The sequence below is a fragment of the Serinus canaria genome, chromosome 1A (genome assembly GCF_022539315.1).
Source record: "Serinus canaria isolate serCan28SL12 chromosome 1A, serCan2020, whole genome shotgun sequence".
NCBI lineage: Eukaryota > Metazoa > Chordata > Aves > Passeriformes > Fringillidae > Serinus > Serinus canaria.
The window spans coordinates 55284910-55304355 of NC_066314.1; the positions used below are offsets into that span (position 1 = coordinate 55284910).

Below are 19446 nucleotides of genomic sequence, written 5' to 3' on the forward strand. Positions count from 1 at the left end.
CATTCCAACATGGAGCTGATCACATGAGCTGCACATTAAGAGACCTTATTTTTTGTTGTGTGTTGGGTTTTTTTTTTTTTTTTAAGATTTTATTTGTGTAACATGCTTGACCAAAAATTACAACACTCAAGTTATGTCAAAATGATTAAATAATCTTTAAGCTTTCATACCTCAAGTACTTTAAATGATATTTTGAAGTAACAGTTGCTTTCATATCCTTTTCACATAAAAATACCCAGTATTTGGAAGTTACCTTAGGAAAAATTATTTTTAAGAGAATATTTTATGGTTGACATAGAAATTTTGCTGAGGCTAATAAAAGGACCTCTTCCTTTCACTTTAACATTTAAGTGCCGTGAACAAATGTAAACATTTCAGACTTCAACATACAGCCAATTTCCTGCCACATTTGTTGCAAACCACTTGAATTGTGACTAGATAAGCCACTTTTATTCTAACTACATGCTATTGTTCATCTTCCCAATGATGACAGGAGTTCGTATTCAACTATGAATTTCAGTTCCTACTGATTTAGGAGCTGATCCTGAAATTTCTACACCAGTAGCTCTGACAAAAGTGGCCCCATCTGAATTAATGGCAGACTGCTCATGCACTTGTGAACCACTCCCCCAAAAACCAGTTGCAGGTGTCACCTATTGTTTTGGGTTTCATTTTCAGGAAAACAAAGCAGCGCATTAGTTTAGACACACAGTCACCAAACAGATTACAAGAAATGACAGACCTGTGACTTGTCATGTTTTCGGGGGGGTCTAGTGGCTTCTTGTGGGTTCACAGCATGAGTCAGTTACTGGGCCTGAACAACTTGGCTCCAGGCAGCACCTGAAAGAGCTGCTGCACATGGGAAGCCAGTGAAAAGCAGAGTTTGTGCCCACCGAGCTGAGAATCCAGGCTTACATGGCCTGGTTTTGCAACACAGATATTTTAAATTGTTTATTTGTATAACGTACATGCAGCTGCTACGTAAAACTCACACTTACATCCATGTAACACACACAATTCTCCAATGTATGTGTGCAGGTGTGGGCTATGCACAGATCTGCAACTAGCTCTGAGCTGGCAGTGCTGTGGTGTGCCCAATTTGTGTGAATAAGATTAATGCCTAGATGCTGTCAGCCCCCAGTTCAGGATGCCCACATTCAGAATACAGCAGTTAAATTATCTCCATCAAGTCAAAAGGACATGTTTGTTAGTTCAAGACAGAAATCCATTTCTTGCAGGACATGTCTGAAGCCCTGGGGTTTTTATTGGTGGCTTTCAAAAAAATTCTTAAGCTTCTGCCTAGGACAGGACTGAAATCCCAGCAGCTTCAATACCTCTGCTAGCACTGCAGGAGAGCTGCACTGGCAGTACGGTGGCTGTGGACCATCCCAACCAGCTCCTGCCATGTTCCCTGCTTTGCCTGGTGCCAAAAGCAACACAACAGATGGGTTTCTACTGGGTTTGTGCTGAGCATCTCTCAGCAGTGTCCATGAGTGGCAAACAGCAGTACCAGGTCCCCTGAGGTGAGATCTGCTCTGCACGCTTTGGTGTGAACCTCTCACTCACAGCCACCCAAAAGGGAGTGCTCAAACTACACTCTGGGTTGATATCTTCCCCTTGACATACATGTTCCCAAGGACAAAATGATCACAATGACATTCAACCACTCCTGACCAGGGCCAAATTCAATCCAGTAATCTCATCATTGGCTGGATGTCCCATTAGCAGTTTTTAAACCAATGGTCCCAGTAGGTTTTATTTAAAAAACCATTACTAATCATTGGGTGGGCTCTTTGCAGGTTCTTTCTTTTTTCCTTAAATACAATAACATATCGCTTTACCATATGAAAACACAGCTATATTTTTCCTTTTCTTTTTTAAGGGAAATGTCATCTGTTTTTTTTTTTCTTTTTAAACAGACAAGGCCAGGTTACAAATTCCTGAGTTTATACTGCACTTAACTCAGTCTCCCTTCTTGAATGTTGAGCTGTTTACAGCATGCTGGCTATATGCACCATTTCCCTTGCCATCTGTAATGTCAGATGTAGTAAAACTTCATTTCAGTGCAGTGAATTAGGGCCTGTATTGCATTGGTTTTGAATAGATGCAAAGACATAGATCTGGAGGACTTGGAGAAATAGCTTTCCTCCTGTGACTGGTCATTTGTGCGCCATCTTTTATATCTGCCATGTGATTAAGGGAAAACATCTTTACCATTATTTTTATTTTACCAAGAGCTCACTGAAAAACACCTGCAATGAGGAAATCCTAGTCTAAACACTTATGTTTAAACTGCAAACTTTCTTAAAGAAACACTCCTTTGAAAGACATTGTTCTTTTAATAAGTCCAGTATATGGTATGTACAAAAGCCCCTACTAGATATATATAGATATATATCTATATATATATATATATATATATCTAGATATATATGTGTAGAATGCATTCACTTTTCTGTGTTCACAAACATTTTAATGGTGAAATGTTAGTCTTTAATCTGGTTCTGGCACCAAAATGTCTTTGTTCCTTGTCCACTTTTGTTACTCTAAATTTATCTGTGAAGAGCTAGCAGGGAAAAAAAGGATTTTGCTTTTTTTTGTTGAATGGTTCCCTATTGGGATTCTCAGACAGCAATATAAAGTTGCTTATGTGTCGGGTACAACTTTAAATCCTCATTATAATCATGTGTTCCTTGGAGTAGGTAAGTCAATAACTATAGGTGGATTAAGTGGCTGGTAATTCACAGTGCACACAGATGCATTCACATAGGTGGTGGTTCCATCAGCCATGACACCATAACCTAAAAAAGGAAGAAAAATTCTGGTTACTCTCATTATTCCTGATTATCTTCTTTCATTCTTAATTATGTTTATCACACAATGATAAGTGCCACATTTTTTTATTACTTAGAAGGAATTTAAAAATTATCTTTGTGCAAAACACAACTGTTCCCTGTATCAATACCACCTTTGTCCTACAGAATAACTTTTTAAATTGTGAAAGAAAAGCAAAATGAGCACTCAGTAGCTGGTGGCTATTATCTCTGGCAGCCAGCACACTAAACCTCCTTAGAAAGATAGATACTTCTCTCTGCAGAGATTTTTCTCTTAAAATTGTTTTAGTTTTGGAAAGGATGCTCCTGATTGTTCAGGCTTGCAGTCATCAGTGCAGCAAACTTTGGGCAATTTTAGTCTTCCCACCTTTTTTTCCCGCCCTGTGTTGAACATCCTTTAAGCAACCAGTGAAGAAAAAACAATGCTTGACTGAAGCAAGTACATGTGCATGTGCATTAGGGCAGGATTTGCCTAGTAGGAACCTCTTCTTGCTTTGTCTTTGAACTTGTTGACCAAACTTGATGGAAAAGCACTAAAATGCCTGCCCAGGCTGAGAAAAAATGGCTTTATTATTGAATGCATTGTCTAACAGACAAGGTGAATTCACACCTCAAAACATCAGAACATTTCCACAGGAGAGCACACACATCTCTGTGTCTCACCAGCGGTGAAAAAGCTTCAGCTACATCTCATGTCTGGCTAGACACCCAGGGCAAACAATTCCAGAGTTAAATCTGCAGAAAAACAAACTTTCAGCTCTAATTCCTGTAGAAGTACAGTGAAATGCTGTTTCAGAAAGTGAAGAAGAAGCCCTTTGACAGCCTTAGTGTTATGAAAAAGAAGACACTCTCCATTGTCAAAAATCTTTTAATGAATCACTAAAAACCCATAAGCTTGATTTTACGAAAGCTAAAAGCCTAAGGTCAGAAACTTTCACTGAAATATTATGATCGATATGAAGAACTGCATTTGTCATCAGAAAGACATGATTTTGGGGAAATCACCTGGTAGAAAGCATTTGCACTAAGATTCAATTTCACCTTTCATAAAGTTAATAGTGAAATGTATTCAGTGCTATATGCACACTAAGCTCTAGCTATTCAAACCCTAGGTACTGAGGACCCTATGTTTTCTCTGAATGCAATTTTGTGTCTTTCACAGCACTGAAAATTGCATATTTTGCAAACAAATAAACAGTAGCCAAATCCTTTCTTTTTGGTTCCTTAAAACACCCTGAATAATGCAGGGACCCCTACACCTTCATGAAAAAACTACACTATAATTAGGGCTCAGGGAGGGAAGAAAACTCTGTCAGGCTCCTGTCAGAGGAATTTCTTTAAATCCCTTTCTGTTTGCCACAGAATGACGGTTCTGAGGAAAACACAAAATGCACGGAGGGGAGTCAGCACCATGGCTGGGACTTTCTGTCTCCTTGGCTACACAGTTGAAGAGACCAGACGCTTCCTTTTACTGGAAGATTCCTAATGCTGCAGCTTTCACTCCTGTCCCACTGCCAGCAGGGTTTTCTCGGCCATGACCTCAGTGGAGTACTGGCTACACTGGGAAAATAAGAATTTTAGCCAGAGCCCCTGCCATGCTGCTTGTCCTTTCCATGGGTACATCAGCAGCAAACCCATGTGCAGAGCTATTTTTTGGCAGACATAGTAGTGCAAAGAGGGAATAGAGAAGAAACATCTCTTATAAGCACCTTTTCCCCCCAGATGTTCAATAAATGACTGCTGCAGATGTAGCTATGCTCATTCCGAGGAAGAACTCATCTGTTCAAATCATGCATTCTCTCTACAAAGTGCAGCTTTGTTTGCACAGGCTGCCTGCAATGGGAATTCTCCTCTGCAGAGATTTAGCATCCCACTGAAAAACAGGCTCTGCAGTTCCCCATTTGTTTTCTCTAAATTATGATAGTTAACAAGAAGAGTACCTTGTTTCTGTGTTTTGATACCTACTGTGCCAGCTATATTAATTCACAGGATTTAATATTCTATGGAGGTGCCATTCTTTTCCCTTGAGAGCCAAAGTTGGACTTGGTTTTAGCAGATGTGATTTTGTTTACCTGCCTGAAGCTTCATGGCTTGCTGTTCGCTTATATCCCCTGCAACCCTCTTGGCTTATAATTTCTGAAATGACAATGAGTTCGAACTATATTCACCAGCTCTCTTAGTTGGAATATCAGAGTGCTCTAGCAGCATTATTTGTTTATTCTGTGATTTAACAGCACTTTGGACTTTAACCAGGCATTAACAGGTCACTGCAGATGAGACAAATGAGGAGAATGGACCTAATCCTTGAGCTATAAAATAATGATCTGAGCATCTTATCCGTTAATTTTACACCACCAGCCATGTCACTTCTAATGTGCCGTGGTGAAAACCTCCAGCAGCAAGTCAGAGAGGGATATCTTAGGAAGGGTTCTTCACAAAACCAGAAGTATCTGAATGCCAGCTCCTCCAGGTTTTCCATCTCTACACTGCTGAGACCCACAGCAATCCTACAGCAAAAGCTGGAGCAGTCCCAGAAGCAGAAAACTGGCAGCTGTGGAGTACCTTTTCCTGCCAGTAAGTTAACGCTGCCAAAGATGGAGCAGCTGATAATACACACGTACATGCCAATAGTTCACTCCTGCACAGCCCACTGCTTTCTGCTTGGGGTGGCAGCACTGCTTGAAGCCTTACTCTGTGAACAGGACAGGCAGCATCTACCTTTCCCTTTGCCTGGAGATGAACTGCTGTCACTGACTTCAGCAGAGCATATCTATTACCATTTACTTGGCTTGTGCAAAGGGTACTCTTTTTTTTCTTTTTTCCCAGTTAAATATCAAATAGTCAATAGAACCACTTGTTTTGTCTGAGCACAAAATGTTTCCCCTGCCAAAGCAATCAAATGCATCCATGAATATCTTGGAACTTCTATACCAGTCAGTGGTGATACCCCTCTTGATTTCAACTTCATATACACTGTGATGGGGAGAAACAACAGTTATTGTACAATCTCGAAGATCAAGCATTAGAAGCAACCCTCAAAATATTCCTACCCTTTTTACAACCACAGAAGTTGACACACAGAGATCTTACATGAATTATTGTGAAGCACAGATTCTGCTGAGGAAAAAAAATCTGCCATCCTAATATTTAGTCGCTTTCTGTAACCACTTGTGTTCTTATTTTAAAATTCACAGCACTCATCCCTGTGAAGGAAGCATCAACCTCTTTTATAGATGCAGAAAATGAAAGATAAGCTCAAGTACAAGTATTGAAATGTGGATATGAGCCAATTTCACTTATTATACAGCTCCAAATATACAGCTAAATATGTATCTGAATTCAAGAAGTGCTTCAGTTTAGACATTCAAGTTTGCAAATGCTGGTTAAGACTTCTCTAAAAACATATATAAAAAAAGAAATGTTCTCTGACCTTCATGGATATGTCCAAAAACATGAAGCCTTGGCTGTATTCGTCTCTGGACTGTGTTCAGCAGCTCAACACACCCTACTCGTTGCATTTTCTTAGGAACCCAGTCTAGAAAACCTTTGGAAAAGAAAGGAAAGCTTTAAGACAGTTGATCCACAAAGCTGGGCTGTTATATAGCATTTTTGAGATTTCATGTCTCATGGCTTTTTACAAAGAGCCACAGAATTGAAATGGCAAAAACTTGTCTGCCTTGGTATGAAGAAGAGGAAGGAAACAAAAATACTGGTGGAAAATCATAAAAGCTCATCTGGATAAAAAGGACTATGATAATCCTTTCCAGTTTTTTTTTCAAAGAATAAAAATAATCACTGCAATCAAAGCATTTTTTTGCACTGTTGTTATTGGAATAACTCAATGCTTTACCACTTTTTCTTCCTGAAGAGAATGGGGTGTAAAGTGCAGTAAATCCAAAGGGAGCCTCTAAAGAATTTAAAAGAACCTATTTAAAACCTGTCCTGGGACCTACTTTTTTAGATTGAACACTTGAACCAATGTAATGGAATCTGTCTACAACTCTATTGTTATCACATTGAATCCTACAGCAGTGGAGCTCAGGTGAGGAATCCACTACGTGCCCAAAAAGTGACATTCTTGAGTTAAACCACTTCATAGCACAGCAAGCCCCACTTCCCTAAACTGGTGGATCCCAAATAGGAAGAGAAACTCAGGCCTTTTGCAGAAGATGCATTTAAGTGCTGCATTTACTTGCACAAAAATTGTGTAAAAATGTAATTCTTATGAATATAGACGGAAATGTTACATTGACTTGCCTCTCTGTCTAAAAATACTGCAGGGGGAAGTTTACTGCCAACTGAAGTCCATGCTTCTTTCCAAGTAGTAGTATAAGGAGGATGTTGTATTGGAGTGTTTGCAACAACCAATCTGTTTTCTCTCTATTGTTCAGTCATTTTCATCAGGCTCAGATTTGGAAACCTAGAAGATAAAATCTTCCTGGTTTTATTTTGTTGTTCTGACATTTTCCCTGTGTGCCTGTCATAGCTTTGCATCTCTTGGATTTTCTACAGTAGTGTGAATATATTGCGCTTTTAGCCAGAGGTACAGAGCCTGGATCTGGTTTTCATACATTTACTTTTGATGTCCACTCAAGCGTGGCTAAGCAGCCAACCAATGGGTTTAAAAGACCAGAAGTGTGGTATTCAACCTCTTGGAAAAGCTCTCAGCTTTGCTAGAGCTTAGGTTAACACATGGAGAAATACCTCTTTAGCTGCCAGTGCTTGAAAACTGGGCTTGGTAAACTGTGAGGGTTTACCAAAATGGCAAAAGTTTGCACTTGTTTCATAGCTACTCAGAGATCTAAGTTCAATTTTCAGAAAAAAAAAAAAAACAAACCAAAACCAGCTGGGAATGGGGCATCCTAAGTGCCAAAAAGAGGAAGTTCTCATCATGGACAATGACCTGAAGGTGCTGTTTGGCACCTGTCAGGGAATGTAGAAAAAGAAAGCCTTGCTGAACTACAGCCAGTAGTTCAGCAAGGCAATGAGCAATGCTCACTCCTGCTGAATTCACATGTGCCATTGAAGGGAGGTCAAAATTCACCAGAGAAAAATAGTACTTATGGTGTTAAAGTGAGGCCAGCAATTCCTCTGGAATAAAGTCATGTTTGGGGTTTTTTTTCAGAGTAAACATATTATAGCCATAGGTTTTATAACTGCAGTGATTTGAAACAGTTAATTGTCAAAATGTCTGCAGTGAACATAAAGCCGAAAGTATTTCCACTTCAAAAACTTCACAAACAAAAATCCATAAAATTAATTTCTCCATTAAATTAAGCATTATTTATATTGAACATGTTTTTGTTTACATGCATTATCAACCTTCTGAAGCCTTCCCATATGTTTGCAGCTTATTATGTACACCTGACTACACAGACTAAGAATAATTGATTACACCTAGCTAACAATTAGAGTTCATCTTAGGTGTTTTTTAATGTTTGGTTACTTGAAACAGGTTTCTGCAGCTGTCAGGAAAGTATAAATCTTTGTCACAGACTATCAAGCAGACAGCTGCAAATGAAGACTTAAAGGTGAAATTAAATTAAAACCAAAGAAAATAAAGTGAACTTCTGGAAGAGAAATAAAAGAATCATAAATGGAGATCTTTAGGAAACAAAAATAGGCTGATATGGAAATGAGCCTTAACACTGATCCCATAATCACAAATTCTATATTTCATAAGCTATGAAATGCATTGTATATCTTTGTTAATAATAATAAACAGGTTACTAATAAAATTGTCCAAAATAGCTGTTTTAACCTTTTTTTTCCCATCCTCTGTGAACCTCCCATCTATCCCTGCCCTGTTTTCATCCCAAAGCACTACTCTAAAACAGAAGAGAAAAATTACTTGGATTTTTTTTTACATGACTAAATGAAAAACAAAGTTCATTAACTCTTAATGGTGCTTCTGCATGTAAATCAAATCATTTCAAATCTATGTAATAATGTATTATTGATTTGTTCACGAGGATGCCCACTCTTGAAGTGAGGGAATCAGAGAGCAGCACAGAAAATGGATGATGGGCAGAATTTAGCCAGCCATGCTGGAGAAAAAAGCCCAGAATTTGCAAGAGGACTGATTGCTATTTATGGTAATTAGGAACAACTCTAGTGAGGTTCTGAGTTCCAAGATCAGAACAACAGGAATCTGGTTAAAATAATTGGCTGGGAGGCTCAAGGAGGATCCTGTCCCCCAAAGGGTCTGTGGATGGAGCTGCACAATGAGGTGGTTCTGTAAGTTAAGCAGAGTGCTAAGTTCTTTGAAGTTTCATATATTTGTTGCCATGGGTGTCAGGGAGACCAACAGCTCCTGCCCTCAGGCAGAGGGCTCTGTGCTTGAGCCATCTATTAATGCATCAATAAGAGAGAGATAAATAAACAGGAACTTCTAAAACATAAAGGAATTCTTGGGGGATGATTGAAGATAAAGAATTAAAAGAAAAAAACAAACCACATACTGGAGATGGAGGGAATTCACATTACTCCAGTACAATCACTGGAGGTGGGTGGCCCTTCCTTAGAATTTCTGCAATTATTAATTTACTTTTCAATTAATAAATTTGCTATTAAATTTATTATCAAAGTCTGTCTGTTGATTGCCAGCTCTGCAGTGCTCTTTAGGGGTCCTCCTCCCTCTGCTGATGCCTGAGGCTACTGGAGAGGCCTGGTGGCTAAAGCAACAAGGTGGTTGAATCTCTCCACTTTCCAACATTAGATTTCAAGTGACTCCTCAGTCAGCTGAAGGTTGGATTGTTTTACAGCTGGCCAGCTGGCTTGAAAAGGGGTTTTTAAAGTGCTGAAGAAGCTTCTGAAAAAGTTTTAAATATGAATGTTAAATAAAACTACATGAAAGACACAGCACTGTGCCTTAGAACCTAGGAAGGATTACGCCCATACCAATGGTTTGGAGCTGATATCTCGGGGCCGAAACACTTAATTTCTGAATCCACTTTTACACTACAGGCTCATATTAAAATCAGTCCATGGCACGGCATGAGACTCCACTTAGGTGAAGAATCAAAACACACACCCCTAACTGTGAGAAACTCTGCTCTCAAAGAGCTACTTTCCCCCAGGATTAGTGAGCAGTGGAATGCAAACATGTCTTTCTAAAGAAAACAAAACACAAACCCTTTAGATACTTTCTCCTCCAAGCTCTGAAAGAGAAGAAAGGGTGGAAGACGAGAGCTTTAGCTTCAGGAAATTGGGGAATCTAAAGGTTTAAAGAAACCAACTGCCTTCATTTCACACAAAGCACAGTAAGACTCAGCAGAACACTTGAGTGCATGCTTCTTGTTCATGTCCACTTATTAAATTAGTGAGAGTCAAACACACAGTCACATTAAATATAGACTGCTGAATGTTAAATACATTGAAAAAAAGCTTAGATGCCTTGAGCCTTTACTGAATTTGGACAAGTTTGTGTGACTGTATTATTTCTGTAGCAAAGGTAATGTCAAAATGTTCTAGGAATACGAAAAATCTCCTATAGATAGATAGCTTTTTATATTACCTATATCAAAAATAATTGGAAAATATACATGCAAAACTATTTCTTTTTGATCTCTTCATGTTGCCAAATTGTATCACAGATAAGCAATTCAACCATCCTGTCCAAAGAACAGGCAAACAATGGGGAGTGTCTGGGTATGTGAGGCAGAAGGTGTACCAAGTCAGCATAATGAGGGAAAAAAGAGATTCTGAGTACTTGTTGGTGGGAGAATGTAGTAGCAAGTCAGGGAGAAAGTGATAAAAAATAAAATCCTAATCCTGCATTTCTCTTTAAACAGGCTCCATGCCTTCAATCTAGTAATTTCACCAGTGGCAGATTAGAGATGTGCATAGGAAAACTAGACCCTGCTTATTTGTAAAGCTATTATGGCTTTATGTGTTAACATTTTGTTTTTAAAGCTATTATTTAATTTCCTGCCTTTGAGCAGAAATATCATAGGTAATCATGAGCTGAAGTCCTGGTGCTGCTGAAATCAGTATGCATGTTGCTTTTGACTTTTATATGTGAGCATTGCACTCTTTTTCTAAGGAGAGCCATCAGTTACCATATAATCATCTGAAATACATAGCTAAGAGCACTATTATTTTCTTACCGAGAGGTGGTCCATGTGTTATAAGAATATCTATTCCATCTGGAATAAGGTTCCATTTCTCTAATAGTGCTTGGCCTCGTGGAAGATTAAAGCCCCAGCCATAAAACCAAGGTTGCCTGCCAAGAGAGGAGGAGAATGTCTTCAGTGCTACTTCCATGTACTGGTTATCTAATTAAAATACTGAGGTTGACTCTTTACTACCATGGAATTTGAAGACACAAATAGCATTCATTTTCTTTGTGTGCACAGTAATCCCCTCTTTCCATACAAGCAGTGTAGTTTAACTTGTGTGGCAAATATGAGCAGTCCTCCCCACTTTCAGTAGACAGCATGGAGTAAAATATTCACAGTATTGCTGCAACTACTTACAAGCCCTGGATACCAAGATCTCCATGTGTGGATTATCACGCTGACTCTCACAACATTTAGAAGAACAGCTGTCTCAGACACCTCCACGTGATTTATATTTCACATTGGCTCCCAGCATGTTTGGCCCTTAGCCTATGACCAGCTGGGCAAGGACAGACCCTGGCACCATGACAGATCCTGCTCCAAAGTCAGAGACATCATCTCTTCTGCTTTGTTTCCATACTTGGATACATCCCATCAGAACAAGAATGCTGCTGCTTCTCTTACACAAATTTCTTCTGTCCGCTGGTGTGTTGACTTGCTTTAAAGTAAGACTTTCCACACTCAGGATTCCTTATCAGACAGGCATTTACATTTTGAAAAATGTACTTACAGAGCAGCTCATCATGGAGCAGCGGGACTGTAACACTGCCAGTCAGAACATAATTTATCTGTATCTTGCTATCCCATTGATTAAAAAACTATATTTCACAGCAATTATATCACAGTGTAAATTATGTCTTGCTGACTAGGCTCCAATTCTAGGTCATAAAATTGAGAGGTTAGTTTTAGGTTGGAAGTTTTAATAATTTCTTGACTGACGTCTTGTGGCCATACCCATATCTGAAGAACAATGAACGAAAGGTTTTCCTTCCACAGACAAAAAGAGGCTCAACTACTGATGACTGAAAGGCTTTATTTCTCATTCCCTGCCTCTTCATCACAGGCCCTGGATAACCAGGGTCTTGAGGAACAGGTGCCCCAGGGGAAAAAACAAAAGGTGAAACTTTGAACATCTGCTATCAGGACCAGAAATATATGTCCCAGCCTTCAGAAGCTGTGATGAGGGAGGTGAAGAAGGTGTGTGAAGGAGAAATGCCTAGCAGTGAAGCACAAATCTTATTCTGAGTAACACTGCTCAGGCCAAGGCCGCTGGCCAAGAAAGACACATCCCTACATCAGGCCACAAACTCACACTTTTCTGGTTACCTGTTCAGCATTCCAAGTAGCCTTTCCTCACCTTCCTGCTGCCAGGGTCTAGAGGGAGGCTCAGAGCCCTTATCTCTCCAAAGTTACCTGAAAGGAGGTTTTAAAAAGGTGGGAATTTGGTCTCTTCTCCCAGGTAACAATAAATAGAACAAGAGGAAATGGCCTAAAGTTGCACCAGGGCAGGTTTAGATTGGATATTGGGAAAAATTCTTCCCTGATAGGTCAAGTGGCTAAGTCATCATGCCTGGAAGCATTTAAAATATGTGCAGATGTGGTACTTGGTGACACGGTTTCGTGGCATCAGGTTTATGGCGGATCTCGATCATCTCAGAGGTCGTTTCCTAAACAATTATGGGATTCTCCTAACTGGCTTATTGTGCAGCAAGGTATCAGCAATGTTACCATGTGACATTGCCACACAGCAACCACACAAGCTCTGTGGAGCTGGATCTGCCCTTCCTTACATTCAGCTCACCACTGAGATAAGGAAATTATTTTTACCACAGAGGAATGCCTCAAAAATAAAAAAACTGAAGTTTGTGAGGTGCTTGGATATTACAGAAGTGGAAGGCTTTGTAAAAATATACAGTGGTTGGCTTTTTCTAAACTCTTCATCCTTTCCTGCCTTGGGATTGCATTCCACACTTAACATGCCAAGTATTTTTCTTCACCAAGATGAAAATACACAACTGTTGGGCAAATTGTCTGTAGGCCCAGGGTACATTTTCTAGCAGCAACATCTCACTGACAAAATATTTGCAAGGGCAAATAGGTGGCAAAAGAAGTGTCAGCACAGTAAATAATGTGTTTTAAGTCACTGACAGTTTCAATGGATATGCCTGGGGTGTGCAAGGACAGGATTGTCCCCAGGTCCCATGGGAAGTGAGGGGAGGCACTGTCCATAGGTATGCCAGACACAGAAAGGAAACCAAGGGGAAAGACCAGTGTTTGTCCAAGAAGCACAGGTCAAAAACTCACAAAATAATTATTTTGAGAATACAATGAAGCATTTTTAAAGAGAAATATTCATGACTGCCACAGGTCTCACCAGAAGTCAGCTTAATTCTGCTGAAATCCAGAAAACCACAAACCACATAGGCAGCTGTTAGAGCCTCTGCCTGCCTCTACCAGGGCTGGACTACACATGGCCACTTTCTAAAAAAGCCCATTTCCCCTTATGAATAGGCATGATCTGCTTATTAAGACAAGAAGCACTTTCCCCCGTCCCTCCCTCCTCCCTCCCTCGCTCCCTTTGTGGTGACTGCATCGGGGCTGGTAAGTTATGCATGCTGGAGCTGTTCTTTTGTGAAGGGGAGATGTTACAACTTGTGTGATTTGCCATTATGCTGTCTTTTGTGACAATCCTGAGATAGAAGGAAATGTCTGGAATATTTCTGGCAAAAAAAAAAAAAAAAAGAAAAAATATCCCAGGTCCAAGAAAGGATTCAGTGGAGGATGTTGGCATGCTTTACATCGGAGACAAGAAAGACAAATCACACACTTCAGTGCCCCTACCCCCAAAGCAAATACCATCTTTATAAGCAAATAGGGATTTTATAAATCCCCAAGCCCCTTCTTCTGAAAATTTATTCCAAAACAGCTATAAAAGTTTCTAAGTAGGGAAAAAAGCCTTCTTCTCTAATACCCACTAACGAGCTCACCATGACCTGAATATCATGCAAAGACAACTTTGTCCAAAATTTGCATTTATGATAGAACCTGAAAACAAAGTTAAATTCTTTATATAGAGTACACTGAATTTCTGTATTTCCAGTTAGTGCTGACTCAGGAAAATATAATGTATTTTTCAATAATATTACATTTGACAAAGAAACTATTGTCATGTATGTCCTACAATAGAAAAATCCACTATTGTCAGAAAAAAAGAATCCAACCCAAGAAAAATTTATTTGGCAATTAAAGACATACATCATTAATGTATTTCACCTTTGAAGTGAAGCACTCATCTGTAGAAACCTACTTTGATTTAGGTCTTACCTTTTTTAAGTGAACAGTTTGAGTGTTTCCAACACTCTACTGAAATTCAAGTGGTTTGTTATTTTGATAAGAACAATGATTGTCTACATGTAAGAGTCAAGGGGGAAAATATATCAGAGGTGAATTTGTTTACAGCACAATTAACCTTATGTTTAAAACATTTGAACAAGTTTTGCAGGCCAAATAAACTGCCACACAAAAAGGGCTGAATTATCAGAGTTTGTGCTAGAAATCGGGTGTTGCTTTATGTACTGAATTTCTATCTTTCTGTTCTAAAGTAACCATTGGAATAATTTTCTTACGGAATGATAGTTGCTATGACAACCATAGCAAATTTTCCTTTTCTGAAACAGATGTCTCATTTAGTTGAAAATTAGAATGTGAAAAACCCATGGGAAAAATTAATTCAAACTTTAACAGAACACTGACTACAATGTAATCTCTTATAGGTTAACCCCTTAACATCTTTCTGCACTCCTATAGTAACCTAATTAAACCAGTTTAACCTCCTAGGAATGACCTTCTTAGCTATCATTAGCACTTTAGTTGTCTTTGAAAGGATCATGTCTGTTCTAATAGTAACAAAAAAGAGTCATACTAAAAAAAATAATGGTCAAACATATTACCACCCTAATTATTTATTAGGATTTTTTTTCTTTTTTTCAGCTACTATGGGAAAGAGCTAACATGTAGCCCAAGAATTCTTTTGTCATTTAAATGGGGCTTTACTTAGCTTTACATGTGATCTACTGCAAAAGGTGGGGATGCACCACACACATCTGACCTGCCCTTTATGAGAAAACTGAAGGTTTTTCATTTTCAAACCAGTAGTACCCATCTCAGTCTGACAGGCAGCCCTAAAAACAAGGGATACTTGACTGGGGAGAACTATCAATGCGCATGGATTTTTCTGTTACAAGTGATGAAAGACTGAAATTTGATTCTCCATTGCCTTGATTCAATTGAAACCTTTTAACTCAAAGAATGGCTTCCTTTCTTTCCATCTCAAGGGGACTCCTCATAGTAGCTGGGCACTCCTGCAAACCAACAGGGCAGAAAACCAGTGGCACTCGCAGAAACATCCTCCCCTTGGCACTGCCTGCAGGACTGGGGGGTGTCAGCTAACACAAGAGCTGCAAGATTTACTGCAGCAGCTGCCTCTAGGCTGCCCAGCTGAGTAACACGAATCTTGCCACCAGCAGGCACCAATTACCCTCTTTGATTTCAAGGGAAAAGCCCAGGAGCCTTAGGGAGCTCTGGGTGGTTTGAACAGCAGTGCTGTTTCAAGGGGATTGGAGGCAGCATCTTGCAAACACCTCGCTAGCAAAAAGTGCAGCACTGAACCACATTGTACTTCCTAATTTCTATTGTTTCCTTTTTTTTTTAATTTTTCTGCAGCTGGAAGGCCAGTTCTCTGACCAAAATTCCTTTGCTTACCAAATAAATTTCAAAGGTTCACAAACACATGCAACTTGCTCCAGTCTTTTCTCCACAACAGTTGTCATTTTTCTCCTACAGGAAAATAAACAGATATTGGTTGGTGACTGTCAAGAAACTCAGTGGGAAAAGAATGGACCAAATCACCTTTCTCAATCCTACTCCTCTTCCTGAAAAAAAGCAAATATTCCATATTTAGAAGACTGGACTACCCAAGCTGAATGCCATACTGGCAGGAGTGACTGGTCAAAGGCCATGGAGCATGAAAAGCAGATTCCACAGTGGCAAACACAAGCAAAACTCCAACACACCTGGATTCCCAGCCCAAAAAAACTCCCTGTTGGATTTTTAAGTCTAATTTTTCCTGATCTTGATATCATCTTACTATCATAACAAACTACAGTCCTGTGAACATGGGTGTACAGTACGATAGACACTGCATACCTTCCCTGGTGTGCAGGTTCTTCAGGTGTTCATATTTTAACATTCACCACCACTGCATAAGCTGAATTTTACCAATTACTGCATTTGCCTTTTTAGCCTTTCCTTATAAAAAGAAATTAAGGAATTAAATGAATTAGGTAATTAACTATTTTACTGAGCATTTCTATTATTTTTAACTCTACTTTCTCTCCAAGTAAGCATTCACAAAAGTTCATATTTTTAGGGTTTCTTTTGTATCAGCCATTCCATCTAAAGTAGTTGTGAAATAACACAGACCTTTTTATTTTTTCTTCCTTGCATGCAAAAAAGCCATCCAAAGCAGGAAGGAAAAGGACAAAAGCAGCTATCAGGCCGTTGGTGCTAAGACTGACTGACAGGGCACTGTTTGTTTACAGGCTTTGAAATTTCTTTCAGCACCTGGGCATCTGAGCCAAACATAACTGAGATCTAAGGAAAACCATTTTTCAGAAATCTTCAGGAACATGAGAAGATTTATATTATGAGTAACTTCCATGTAATAGAGGCAAGGGGGGTGTAATTTTTAGAGAACAGCAGTGGGCAAAAAGAACTAAACTATATAAACAGAAATTTAATTTTCTTCATTCTTAATATTGAAGCCAGATCTTTTTAAATGAAAGTTAAGGCCTTATACTTATAACTAATAAATGGAAATGATGCAACTCAGATCCTCTACTGGTCATAACACACAACTCTACTTCCATGGGGAAGTTTGACTTACTTGCTTTGCATCCAAGGTTGTCACTCTTGAAACTCTGAATCAAATTAAATTATTGTTTTCACAAAAGGAAAGAAGGATAAAAATCTGGGTATGGCCCTTTGTCAGTAATTATTTCTCTTGCAATTCGAGTTACACATGAAATCATTCATCTTTTGTTTAGTAAAGGATTTCATACAGCTCTGACTGCAAAGAAGAAAGAATGAGCTATGACTAATAGGAGCTGATCATTTCTAAATTTAATCTGTTATAAAACAATGAAAAATAAAATGAAATCTACTTTATCTTCATAATAAGAAAATAAGAAGGTAACAGGTAAGGAGGAAAATTAATGAAAGACTGAATTTAAAATATGCCAGTACCAAATGCAGATAGTTTATCTCATTCTTCTGGAAAGCAAATGATTATACCCCATCTGATATTTTTTTAAAAATAATAAAGCAAACAAAGGTAGAAGTTAATTTGGAATAATTAGTCAAAAGATTCAATGCTGAGGGTGCAGACATAGAACTGTACAGATTTTCAGAACAGTCTTAGGGATTTAATGCAGAGATGAGGTCTTGAGTTCCTGATGTCTCACAGCCTGTTCCCTCTGTCTCTTGAATTCTCAGGATGTAAAACTATAGATACAGCCAGGTTATCCAGCCCATATTTGAGATACTGATAGGTGGCAGCCACAGAAAGAAGGGTTAGGAGAGAAGTTAAGTGCCCCTCTGTTTTCAGCCACCATCTCATTTTAAATGTAAAACCTGCAAAGAAGGGGCAAACCTAGAAGGAAAAAAAAAATTGGTGCCCATCTATGCATGATATCTTTATGGTTATTCATTGTCAGATGCCCAGACAGCTGAAGAAAAAGAATGTTCTTCCATACTTCCAGCTAGCTGGTGTTTGTTGTAGTCTGCTAAGACACTGAAGGTGTTGGCCACCTGAGGAGATGGAATACCCCTTTTAGGGGCTCTCCCAGATGAAACACGACTAAAATATGTAGGATATGTAATAGGTGCCATGAGAAACAACAAAAAAGGCTCTCACAGTAGCCACTGAGTTACTGAGCCCCCTGGTTACAGGAAAGCCCAAGAGTTACTCCTTTTAGTAATTCACCAGGTTTACATTCTTGTCTCAAAATACCAGGAGTGATCAGGCCATATGGACTAACTGTCTGCCAGTTCTTTTCTGATTTTCCTCCCTTTTAATTTTTTTTACCTTCTTTTACTTAGAAAATTCAAATCCATTTTGATCTAAACAAGCATGAAAACGCTTCCAAAACTAATAAATTAATGCAACATGTGTGCATATATGCATGAAGTGTATTATTATTAATGTTTCCAATCTAGCAACAGATGAACTTACTTCTTGTTTAAAAAAGCACATACTGACACTTCATATGCCATGTGTCTACCCAAAGTGAACAAAATCCAAGCAATCCTAAATTCCATGTTTACGTTTTCCCACAGTCCTAAATTTACTCTGCAGTGCAGTGGTGGAAACAAACTGCTGCAATACAGCTTTCTATACCAAAAATGTACATGTTTAACTGCTATCCTTCAGCTATCTAAGAATCAGAGATACCTTAAAAATGTACTTATCTGATGTAGATTACACAATTAGAAATATTTGACACGCACAGGTGCAACCCTGTCTTGTAATATCCAGAAAGCTTTGTCTGAACTCAGGGGAAAAAAGGGAGTTTAGGACCTTCTGAAGAAGAACAAGAAACTCAAGAGGACTACAAGGATGTTGTGGGTTATGCAGGGAAAAATGTAGAAGGGCCAATTCCCCAATAGAGCCTAATCTGCCTACTGATGTAAAATGTGGGAACTCAGCGCATCACCTCGGATGCTCTGAGTCCCAGGGAGACTCCTTGGGGGGCTCAGAAGTCCTGGAATGTAGCCAAAGGCACCTGGTGGCTTGATTTTGACCCTTCAAGGGTCGTGCTATCAAAGCATGAGGGTATGGAAGTTTCAGAGGTTTGAATGGTGTAGGGCAGGTGTTTTTATAGAATAGAATGTAGGTTTTAGGATTTTGGTACAGGGGGGTCTAATGGAGGCAAGATGGAGGATTCAGGCCCGACCTCGTGGCTTTTCTCCTTCTTCTTGTCATCCATCTTCTCTGTGATGTGTGCATTTTAGATTGGTTCATACTAAAGGTGCACTGTTTAATAAAGGTGATGGGTATTGGAGAAAAATTGTAAATATCACATACGCAATTATCAGTATAAGAATGTGCGACCGCCCTAAAGGGGCAGAGAGTGCTTGTGGCTGCCTTGCTGGTCAGATCTTGGATGGGCAGAACAAAAACCTTAGAGATAAGATTTAATAAACAACCTGAAGACTGAACTATAGAGGAGTCCAGACTCGTCTGTTCATCGCGGGCTGCCTGCGAACCGTCCCACGCGAACCACCCTACGCATGTCCGACAGAGACACACAGCCGATCGGACAGTAAAAGACAGTAAAAAAATAAATACATCAGCAACAAAACGATGGCCAAGGAGGATCTCCATCTTGTATTGGCTACAGGGGGAAACATGGTGACAAGGACTGAGGAAAAGG

General features: G+C 39.3%; 1 protein-coding gene across 3 annotated transcripts in view; it reads right to left on the reverse strand.

The window, feature by feature from the left end:
* Positions 1–2428: 2428 nt before the first annotated feature.
* The window catches only part of MPPED1 (metallophosphoesterase domain containing 1), a 59717-nt gene continuing 42699 nt past the window's right edge, over positions 2429–19446 (reverse strand). For all 3 annotated transcript variants that reach the window (XM_050970041.1, XM_050970042.1, XM_050970040.1), the window contains exons 5-7: positions 10943–11058; positions 6265–6378; positions 2429–2801 (exon numbers count right to left, since the gene is read on the reverse strand). In XM_050970041.1, the coding sequence (XP_050825998.1) occupies positions 2683–2801; positions 6265–6378; positions 10943–11058 (349 nt within the window). In that variant the 3' untranslated portion in view covers positions 2429–2682. The remainder of the gene's footprint in view (positions 2802–6264; positions 6379–10942; positions 11059–19446) is intronic.